Source organism: Cherax quadricarinatus, chromosome 1, assembly GCF_038502225.1.
Source record: "Cherax quadricarinatus isolate ZL_2023a chromosome 1, ASM3850222v1, whole genome shotgun sequence".
In the NCBI taxonomy this organism is placed as follows: domain Eukaryota; kingdom Metazoa; phylum Arthropoda; class Malacostraca; order Decapoda; family Parastacidae; genus Cherax; species Cherax quadricarinatus.
In genome coordinates this window covers 93,032,802-93,044,244 of record NC_091292.1, presented here as the reverse complement: position 1 = coordinate 93,044,244, position 11,443 = coordinate 93,032,802, and the positions used below count along the sequence as shown (strand labels likewise).

General features: G+C 40.2%; 1 protein-coding gene across 10 annotated transcripts in view; it reads right to left on the bottom strand.

Annotated features, from left to right (window-relative positions):
• Nucleotides 1-7,855: 7,855 nt before the first annotated feature.
• Nucleotides 7,856-11,443, bottom strand: part of LOC128689890 (chloride channel CLIC-like protein 1) — a 73,802-nt gene continuing 70,214 nt past the window's right edge. For all 10 annotated transcript variants that reach the window (XM_070084194.1, XM_070084221.1, XM_070084206.1 and 7 more), the window contains one exon: nt 7,856-10,092. In XM_070084194.1, the coding sequence (XP_069940295.1) occupies nt 9,238-10,092 (855 nt within the window). In that variant the 3' untranslated portion in view covers nt 7,856-9,237. The remainder of the gene's footprint in view (nt 10,093-11,443) is intronic.

Genomic DNA, 11,443 nt, shown 5'->3' with positions numbered 1-11,443 from the left:
AGTCTAGATGTATGAGGCTGTCTGGTGTTGTTTCTTGTGTGTGTGCAGTGTTCCAGTGTTCTATGTTCTGAATGTGTTGAATAACGTTGAATAACGTAACGGTGGATGAGCGTGGAAGATGTTCTCCCAGATGTGTTTGAAGATATTGGCAGCAGCCTGCGGGTCTGAGATGTGTGTGTTGTTGTGGGTGATGTGTTTGAATTTGTTGGTGGGAGTTATGCCTCTGATTTTTTTGATAAAGTTCCAGAAGGCTTTAGTGTTTTTAATACGCTGCTTGTCTGCTTGTTGTATGAGTTGTGACCAGTGATTGTTGTGGTCTTGGTCTAGGCTGCGTAAAATATCGTTTCTAAGGTAAGTGAGATCTAATCGGACTTGATTAAATCTGTGTGTTGTAGAGGAAGCGGTTGTGGTAGCAGATAATTAGTCTTCTTATTCTGAGTGACGGTTTGAAGGAATAACGAGTGGTGTGAGTTTTCTTTGGTATTGTGATGTTGGCTGCTTGTGTAATGGTGTCCTGGATGAGATCAAGTTGAGTATCGATGTCAGAGATAGGTTTGTTGTTGTAGTCATAGGTGAGGTTAATATTGTCTATGTGTTGTTTGAAAGCATCCCAGTCAGCGTTCTTGTAGGAGAAGGAAGGTGTGGTTGGAATGAGGATAGGGTTGGAGGAGATGTGTAAGATGACTGGGATGTGATCAGAGCCTGTAATAGGGCCAGGTGAAATGTAGTGTTGAAATAGAGAGCTGGCTCGGTTTGCCAGAATGATGTCTGGTTTGCCTTGGCAAACCAGTCTGGGCCAAGATGAATTAGGTGTTTATGGTTTGTGAAGTTGAGTAATTGGAGACCAAGTTGGTTGTTACTGGCGTGATGAAAGGCGGTGTGTTTGGCATTCATGTCAGCTAGTAGGTATGTTGGTGTAGTTGAAGACTAAGGAAAGGTCGTGTATGTTGAGAATAGTGTTTGGGCGAGCATAGGTGGTGAAAAAGATAAAGGGGCCAAGGTGGGTGTGTATTCTGACTGCAAGACAGTGTTGGTGAAAAAAAGGGATTGGGAGAAATTCGTGTTTTATGTTGGAATTAACAAGGATGGCAACCCCATCGTGGGGATCATAGGGGGACTGTAGTGCAGTATAACCATAATGGCGGATGCGTTGAGGGGCTTTGAGGCAGGTACTGTTTAGCAAAACAATATCTGGCCTTGAGGAAATGGTATGATGATACCGACAAGATGTGGAAAAAGACACTTATGTACAGTTCAGGACATTTATTAAAGGAAACGTTTCGCCACGAGTGGCTTCTTCAGTCCTAATACAGAGAAAACTAAGAAAACATTTATATATATAGTGGCAGGAGTCAGGTGAGGTGACGCGTGGGTAGAGGTGGTAGTAGTAGTAGTAGTAATGGAACTAAGGAGGTGAGGCAAGAGAGGGACCTGCTGGCATCAAGTAACACCAGTTCCCAGGATGGGTAATATCCTCTTGCTTAGTAATTTTGAAATACTGTAACTACCGGATTTTTGCTTTATAGTGTTACTGACAGAAATTAGTGCAGCTTCAATGCATTTTCTCCATCTTAAGTCGTCTTCTTTAATAACTAGTTTAGCTTCATTGAATTTCATGAGGTGTCCAACATCGTCTCTATGTTGAACATATGCGTTTTTGCGGTCATCATTTCTGCAAGCATTTTTGTGTTCTGCTATTCTAATGTCCAGAGTTCTGGCTGTTTCCCCTACATATACTTTGTCACACCCCCCACATGGTATAGTGTAGATTCCTGCACTTGTGCCAGAATCATGCTTGGGTTTTTGTATCAGGTTCCTAATAGTAGTTGAAGAGCTGGTAGATATTTTAGCTAGTTTTCTGTCAAACAATTTTGAAACATTAGTGGCAACGTTGCTGACCGGTAAAACGATGTAACTTGGAGGCTTTTCTTCAATTTGATAGGTGTTGGTCTTGCTGAGGATACGTGTCGCACGTTTCCTACAGTCACGTATGAAGTGTAGGGGAAAGTGCAGTGAACTAAAAGAGTTGGTGATGTATGTACATTCTTCTTCGAGGACTGGAAATTCTGTAGGCTCTCAGAAAGAAGCCAATAACTATCCCTCTTTTAGTTCTTGTGTCATGGTGACACAAGAATGTACATACATCACCAACTCTTTTAGTTCACTGCACTTTCCCCTACACTTCATACGTGACTGTAGGAAACGTGCGACACGTATCCTCAGCAAGACCAACACCTATCAAAATGAAGAAAAGCCTCCAAGTTACATCGTTTTACCGGTCAGCAACGTTGCCACTAATGTTTCAAAAATGTTTGACAGAAAACTAGCTAAAATATCTACCAGCTCTTCAACTACTATTAGGAACCTGATACAAAAACCCAAGCATGATTCTGGCACAAGTGCAGGAATCTACACTATACCATGTGGGGGGTGTGACAAAGTATATGTAGGGGAAACAGCCAGAACTCTGGACATTAGAATAGCAGAACACAAAAATGCTTGCAGAAATGATGACCGCAAAAACGCATGTGTTCAACATAGAGACGATGTTGGACACCTCATGAAATTCAATGAAGCTAAACTAGTTATTAAAGAAGACGACTTAAGACGGAGAAAATGCATTGAAGCTGCACTAATTTCTGTCAGTAACACTATAAAGCAAAAATCCGGTAGTTACAGTATTTCAAAATTACTAAGCAAGAGGATATTACCCATCCTGGGAACTGGTGTTACTTGATGCCAGCAGGTCCCTCTCTTGCCTCACCTCCTTAGTTCCATTACTACTACTACTACTACTACTACTACCACCACCTCTACCCACGCGTCACCTCACCTGACTCCTGCCACTATATATATAAATGTTTTCTTAGTTTTCTCTGTATTAGGACTGAAGAAGCCACTCGTGGCAAAACGTTTCCTTTAATAAATGTCCTGAACTGTACGTAAGTGTCTTTTTCCACAATATCTGGCCTCTCTGCTTCAAGTAGCTCGGCCAGTAGGTGTCTAATTGTTAAGTAAGAACGTACGTTGAACTGAATCACCTTAAACGTGATTTAATGGTTTCGTCATAGCAAAGTTAATGTCGGGAGAATGAATTATGAAGAGTGGAAATTTCTGCTGGAAGGAACTGAGGATCACAGATGCGGAGGGCACGGAGAAAGAGGGAGATAAGAACACTTTTCTTGACAGGGGAAGCATGATAGGAAAAGTAGTGAATGTACATGCCACTGTGCATAGGTTTACGGTAAACGGAAAAGGAAAAACCTGTATCTGAGCGGTGGACATGGACATCAAGGAAAGGAAGCAAGGAATTAGATTCCCATTCAGCTTTGAACTTAATGGAAGGGGCAAGATTATTAAGAGCTTCAAGAAAAGGTTGGAAGAGACTGGAGTCATGATGTCCATGTCCACCGCTCAGATACAGGTTTTTCCTTTTCCGTTTACCGTAAACCTATGCACAGTGGCATGTACATTCACTACTTTTCCTATCATGCTTCCCCTGTCAAGAAAAGTGTTCTTATCTCCCTCTTTCTCCGTGCCCTCCGCATCTGTGATCCTCAGTTCCTTCCAGCAGAAATTTCCACTCTTCATAATTCATTCTCCCGTCTTGGCTACCCTTCCCATTTCATAGACTCTGCCCTCTCACGTGCTAAACGCAATTTCTTCTCTCCCAAACTCTCTATTCATGAGAACTCTTCTATCCTCTGCCTTCCCTACATTTCCGGTCTTTCTAATCTCAACAATTCTCTCCGTCCCTTAGACATCAAGCTTACCTTCCGCCAGACTAGACTAACACTCTTCACACTAATCTCGTTCATACCTCTCCTCCCTCTACAGATGTTCCTGGTGTCTACTCTATTTCTTGCTCCTCCTGTCCTCTTCAATACTTCGGAGAAACTGGTCGATCTCTTTCTGACAGACTTAGGGAGCACAAAAATAGTGTTAGGCTTGCCGACACTAACAATGCTCTTTTCTGTCACGTCAGAGACTGGTCTTCTGCTTGAACTGTCTTCCCTACTTCCAACTCGAACAGTCGCCGTCTAGTTGAATCCTCTCTAATACACAACTTTCCTTGTATGAACCTTAGCCCTGGCTTCGTCTCTGTAGATGCCTTCCTCTCCCACTACATTGTAAAATGCTCCAAACTTCAGAACACCCGTGACTTAACCTGAATCCTCATTTTTTTCTTTTTCTTTTTCTGTTTCTTCTTCCTCTTCCCCTTCCCTCTTTCCTTTGCTCCTCTGGGTTGTCTTTCTCTCTCATGTCTCGTGTTTCTGTTCCTTCTTCATTTATTTCACCACTTCCCTTTCACGCACCTCTGTGCGCTTGCTCTCCCTCTGTGGGCATCTAGCTCTCTTGCAGTGCTCCCCTTCCTTTGTATTTGACTGGCTCGTCCTTTTCCCACTTCTACCACTACTACTACCTCTTCTTCTTCTACTACTACTACAACTACTGATGAAATTAAGACATATGTGCGGCGTCTGGTTGTCTTTGTTGTGGACGTTTCGCCATCCAGTGGCTGGCTGGATGGCGAAACGTCTATGATGGGGATGCCCGGGTGTTGTGCATGTGTCTTAATTTCATCTTGTCGGTATCATATACAACTCTTGTACTACTACTACTACTACTACCACCACCTCTTCCTGCCTATATATAGCCGTCCTGCTCCACCTCTGTTAGTGTGACTTTGTCAATGGTCCAAGTCGGACCGAAACGTCGTCGTAAGCTTCTCTCTTTTATGTGCGGGTTATTTGTGTATCGTTCCACTCACGGTATTTTGCCTTTTTTGTTATTTAGTTATCATAATTAAGTTAAACCCACAAAGGTCATACAGCACTGGAACCTCCCTTGAGGGGTATGAATTGTATACAGACTCTGGAGTACAGAGTAGCTTGTTATGTTAAAGTAACAGTGCCTCTGGTGCTATACCATGCTCTGTATTGAGCAGCTATTAATTTTAGCTTTTATTCACCAATAATATTTAAAATTCATATTGCTCCCATGTGGTGATGGTGCCAAGAATACTCACCATGTATTTAAGAGCAACATACATATTTCCACCACAAACACATCTAACAAAGACCTTATTATGAAACGTAGCCCCACACCTCTAATTTCCACAGCAGGCATCTGCACAATTCCCTGTGGATACTGTGCCAAGAAATGGGAAGTACAATGCCTGCACTTTAAAGGAGGGGTTTGGGATATTGGCAGTTTGGAGGGATATGTTGTGTATCTTTATACGTATGTGCTTCTAAACTGTTGTATTCTGAGCACCTCTGCAAAAACAGTGATTATGTGTGAGTGTGGTGAAAGTGTTGAATGATGATGAAAGCATTTTCTTTTTGGGGATTTTCTTTCTTTTTTGGGTCACCCTGCCTCGGTGGGAGACGGCCGACTTGTTGAAAAAAAAAAAAAAAAAAATCTTTCGGTCCACTTGAACAAACATTGAAATGCCAGCAATAGAGATTACCTAAGGTATGCTTTTGTCTTCCACAGGGACTCCACAGGACATTTGATGAATTGGGATAAGGCACAGCTTGTCCTCACTGAACAATATCTTAGATGCTGATGATGTCTGGAAGCCTCGCTAATTGCCATCACTGACACCACAGAACATAATACTTGAACTACAAAATTTCAGACATTAGCATACATGATACTCAACCAGGCAAACCACCTACCTAACAGTGCAGGAGTAATGTGATCCCATTGTCTCCCTGTCTCCATCCTAATATGACATTCTTCAGGTCACCATATATTATTCATACTCCATCCTCCATCTATATATGCCATCTTTTTAAATTCTATGTTAGTTGAAAGTGAACACAGAAAAGACTAAGGTGATGAGGGTATCAAATGATTTAGATAAAGAAAAATTGGATATCAAATTGGCGAAAAGGAGCATGGAAGAAGTGAATGTTTTCAGATATTTGGGAGTTGACATGTCAGTGGATGGATTTATGAAGGATGAGGTTAACCATAAAATTGATGAGGGGGAAAAAAGGTGAGTTGTGTGTCGAGGTATATGTGGAGACAAAAAACATTATCTATGGAGGCAAAGAAGGGAATGTATGAAAGTATAGTGGTACCAACACTCTTATATGGGTGTGAAGCTTGGGTTGTAAATGCTGCAGCGAGGAGGAAGTTGGAGGCGGTGGAGATGTCCTGTCTAAGGGCAATGTGTGGTGTAAATATTATGCAGAGAATTCGGAGTGTGGAAATTAGGAGGTGTGGAATTAATAAAAGTATTAGTCAGAGGGCTGAAGAGGGGTTGTTGAAGTGGTTTGGTCATTTAGAGAGAATGGATCAAAGTAAAATGACATGGAGAGCGTATAAATCTGTAGGGGAAGGCGGGGTAGGGGTCGTCCTCGATAAGGTTGGAGGTTTTGTGGGCAAGGGGCTTGGACTTCCAGCAAGCATGCGTGAATGTGTTAGATAGGATTATTATTATTATAATCAAAAAGAAGCGCTAAGCCACAAGGGCTATACAGCGGTGTTAGATAGGAGTGAATGGAGACGAATGGTATTTGGGATCTGACGAGCTGTTGGAGTGTGAGCAGGGCAATATTTAGTGAAGGGATTCAGGGAAACCAGTTATTTTTATATAACCGAACTTGAGTACTGGAAATGGGAAGTACAATGCCTGCACTTTAAAGGAGGGGTTTGGGATATTGGCAGTTTGGAGGGATATGTTATATATCCTTATATATGCCTCAAAACTGTTGTATTCTGGGCACCTCTGCAAAAACAGTGATTATGTATGAGTGAGGTGAAAGTGTTGAATGATGAAAATATTTTCTTTTTGGGGATTTTCTTTCTTTTTGGGTCACCCTGTCTCGGTGGGAGACGGCCGACTTGTTGAAAAGAAAAAAAATGTTAGAAGTTTCTTCTTTTTCTTTTTAGTAAGTTATACAGGAAAAGGGGATACTAGCCCATTGCTCCCGGCATTTTAGTTGACTTTTACAACACACATGGCTTACAGAGGAAAGATTCTTATTCCACTTCCCCATGGATATGAAAGGAAAAACAAAAAGAACAAGAGCTATTAATTTGAAATCAAAGAAAACTCAAATGAGTGTGTATACATAAATGTGTACAGTACATGTATGTGTAGTGTGACCTAAGTGTAAGAAGAAGTAGCAAGATGAACCTGAAATCTTGCATATTTATGAGACAGAAAAAAGACACCAATCCTACCATCATATAAAACAAAACACGTACAGGCTTCCGTTTTACACTCACTTGGTTGGACAGTAGTACCTCCCTGTGTGGTTGCTGTCTACTAACCTACTACCTAGGTTGGATGCGAGGTTTTGTGGGCAAGGGGCTTGGACTTCCAGCAAGCATGCGTGAGCGTGTTAGATATGAGTGAATGGAGACGAATGGTTTTTGGGGGCTGACGAGTTGTTGGAGTGTGAGCAGGGTAATATTTTGTGAAGGGATTCAGGGAAACCGGTTAGCCGGACTTGAGTCTTGGAAATGGGAAGTACAATGGGTGCACTTTAAAGGAGGGGTTTGGGATATTGGCAGTTTGGAGGGATGTCTAAACTGTCACATCTGAGTGCCTCTGCAAAGACAATGATTATGCATGAGTGATGGTAAAAGTGTTGAATGATGAAAGTATTTTTTTTTTTGGGGGGGATTTTTCTTTCTTTTTGGGTTTTTTCTTCTTTCTGGGTCACCCTGCCTTGGTGGGAAACAGCTGCTATGTTAAAAAAAAAAAAAAATGTTTATGGTGATTAGGGTCCCAGGACCACAACGTTTTCTAATAAATATATCCTAGTGTTTGCTCGTGTGTCTTTCTCAACCAATCTGTCGGTATCTAATACCAAGGTTTATACCAAAATAGGGGTACTAAAAAAAATTTATTTATAAAAACACATTTAACACTAGGAAAACTTAAAGCGAAAAGGTACAATTATAAGGAAATAAACAATTACAGAGTAACTATGCAAATACTTAAATTACACAGAGCAGCTGCATACAAATATTTAAATATCAAGAACCGAATTATTTTCCCTACTAACACTTCTGTTACAACACTTAATTTTTTTTTTCCTACATTGCTTGTTTCCCACCAAAATACAAATACGTACAAAACTAATGTAACTCAACAGCAGTAGTAATCTAAGTCCTCCTCTGACAAATATTTGATATGTTACAAACTAATGAACCATATGCCATAACTGGGTCATGACACCCTATACATACTTCCATCTGGGATTTTGGAGGATTGAGTTTCCTGCATTACAAATACTATTATGAATTGCTGTTAGTATTTCACTACTGCTAAGACAGTCAAATGAGTGACTGTTCATGAGCCTTAAACAGAAATTATCTGTGTACTTTCTGGAATGCTCAGTAGGTCACAATTTTCTGTTCATGTTCCAAAACTTTTTCTTGTTTTCATTTTACATTGCCTTTATTGGTGTTGTGGTATGTTATAGTTAAATTTTACTGACATAATATTAGAAAACCAAATGTTGTCTCAATAACATACACAGAGAGCACCATGGTCTTTAAGACCACGGTGCTCTTCACCATCTTTGAGGCTGAGGGACTGAGTACCTCATCTTTTGTATATAGTGCTACAGTCTTCACATTATGTCCTTGTATTGTATTGATAAAGCCACTAGATGGCAAAATGTCTACAAATAAATATACCCTGATGTTGCACGTGTCTAATTCTTCATCTTGTCAGTATACAATATCATTCATGTACATTTCTAAAGAGTTCTTATTCCTGGAATATTTGCTCTCCAAATTAGGAGGCCTGGTCCGAGTTTAGCCCCGGACAATGATCTCCAGAATTATTCGTAAATGCCAAAAAGAAAATGTGATAAATGACTTACATTTTTATGCTAATTGTACTACTGAAAAGATGGAGAAGTGTTTGGTAGTATACAAACAGATGAGGATTACAAATATTGAGTAGTCTTAATAGAGTAGTATATAATTTGACGTCACTGCAACATGATAACATTTTAACACATTGGTCATTTCCCACCAAGGCAAGGTGACCCAAAAAAGATAACTCTGCAATGTTGTATAGTTATCTTTTATATGCACCAAAAATGGAAATTTATTTAAATTTCTCTAAGCTGTTAACAAAATATGAACACAAAAGAGAATACAACAGTCCATCCACTTCAAGTATTTTGTGAATCATTGAAAAACACACATTATATAATTAAACTCTTTCTTCAAGTGAAATGGCAAAAAAGACTTCACATGTTATGCTTCAGGAGTCAGAACACTTTCTATAGTTTTAAGAAATTGAACACTAGGTTCACTGAGCTCTACTTCATGATATTTTTCCTGACTGTTTTGTAGGCTAATATTCTCGTTTTGATTATGTCGTTGTCTAACACTCACAGAATTACTATTGTCAAGAAGTGCATTACTGTCATTTAAACTTGAATTTGCTGAATTTTCCAAGAAGCTTCTTATCTGAAAGACAAAATCATCAGAGGTACTTGGGTCAGTATTATCATTATCTGGTTCATCAAATTCCAATGACAGGTTTTTCTCTATAACATTATCCATAAGCTTTCCCTGATTTGAAGATGGGGTATTATTAAGACCTTGTAGTGAGCTGGAAGAGGTGTTAATTTTACTCTGTATATGACCACTACTGGGGGACTGTTCTAGCTGCCTCCCACTTGCCTTGAGAACACTGACAGTCCTACTGTTTTCATTTGAAACTCTGCTGCCACTATTGCTACCAGATCTTCCATTCTTTGGAGGTAAAACTTTCTCTCTACGAGAGTTCGTTAGTCGGTAGTGAACAGCATCAGTTACGACTCCTAAGCCCTTCAATTCTAGCTTTATCTTATTTTGTCTCTCTTCAAAACTTGTCTGTTCTTCCCTATTATCCTCATATGAAGTCTCTTTCCTTGCAGGAGTTGATGTCACCATAAGAACGTCTGATTCATGCTGGGTTGTTCTATGATTTCTATCAAGTTGTAGTGCATTTGTATCAGTAATGCTTCCTTGAGGAAAGATGCTAGCCAACTTGCGAGCGACAAGCCGCTCTAATTCATTCTCTATGATGCTGGATGATGATGATAATAATGGTCGAATATCTACCTGAAAAAATAAAATAAAAAATACATGAAGCAAAATGTTCACAAAACCTTAAAAACAAAGCACAACATACTAGTTTGTCTCACACATGCACTTTGAGATTTATAAATAATATTCCTTAAAAAAAATATATATGTATACATGTATATATAGTAATTATTCCAGCAAGCGTGCGTGAGCGTGTTAGATAGGAGTGAATGGAGACGAATGGTACTTGGGACCCGACGATCTGTTGGAGTGTGAGCAGGGTAATATTTAGTGAAGGGATTCAGGGAAACCGGTTATTTTCAGATAGTCGGACTTGAGTCCTGGAAATGGGAAGTACAATGCCTGCACTTTAAAGGAGGGGTTTGGGATATTGGCAGTTTGGAGGGATATGTTGTGTATCTTTATATGTGTATGCTTCTAGACTGTTGTATTCTGAGCACCTCTGCAAAAACAGTGATAATGTGCGAGTGTGGTGAAAGTGTTGAATGATTATGAAAGTATTTTCTTTTTGGGGATTTTCTTTTTTTTTGGGTCACCCTGCCTCGGTGGGAGACGGCCGACTTGTTGAAAAAAAAAAAAAAATGTATATATAGTTAGGGGGGCATCTTTGGGATTCCAGACTCCAAAATTGTCTGAATTTCTGAATATACATAAGCATATATTTATAGCAGTATGCTATGTTGTATACAAACAGTGTGGGATACGGTCGGTTTGTTAAAAAAAAAAAGTCAGCAGTCTCCCACCGAGGCAGGGTGACCCATAAAGAAAGAAAATCCCCAAAAAGAAAATACTTTCATCATCATTCAACACTTTCACCTCACTCACACATAATCACTGTTTTTGCAGAGGTACTCAGAATACAACAGTTTAGAAGTATATACACATATAAAGATACACAACACATCCCTCCAAACTGCCAATATCCCAGACCCCTCCTTTAAAGTGAAGGCATTGTACTTCCCATTTCCAGGACTCAAGTCCGGCTATGTAAAATAACCGGTTTCCCTGAATCCCTTCACTAAATATTACCCTGCCCACACTCCAACAGCTCATCAGGTCCCAAATACCATTCATCTCCATTCACTCCTATCGAACACGCTCACGCACGCTTGCTGGAAGTCCAAGCCCCTCGCCCACAAAACCTCCTTTACCCCTTCCCTCCAACCTTTTCGAGGACGACCCCTACCCTGCCTTCCTTTCCCTACAGATTTATATGCTCTCCATGTCATTCTACTTTGATCCAGTCTCTCTAAATGACCAAAGCACCTCAACAGCCCCTCTTCGGCCCTCTGACTAATACTTTTATTAACCCCACACCTTCTCCTAATTTCCACACTCCGAATTTTCTGCATAATATTTACACCAC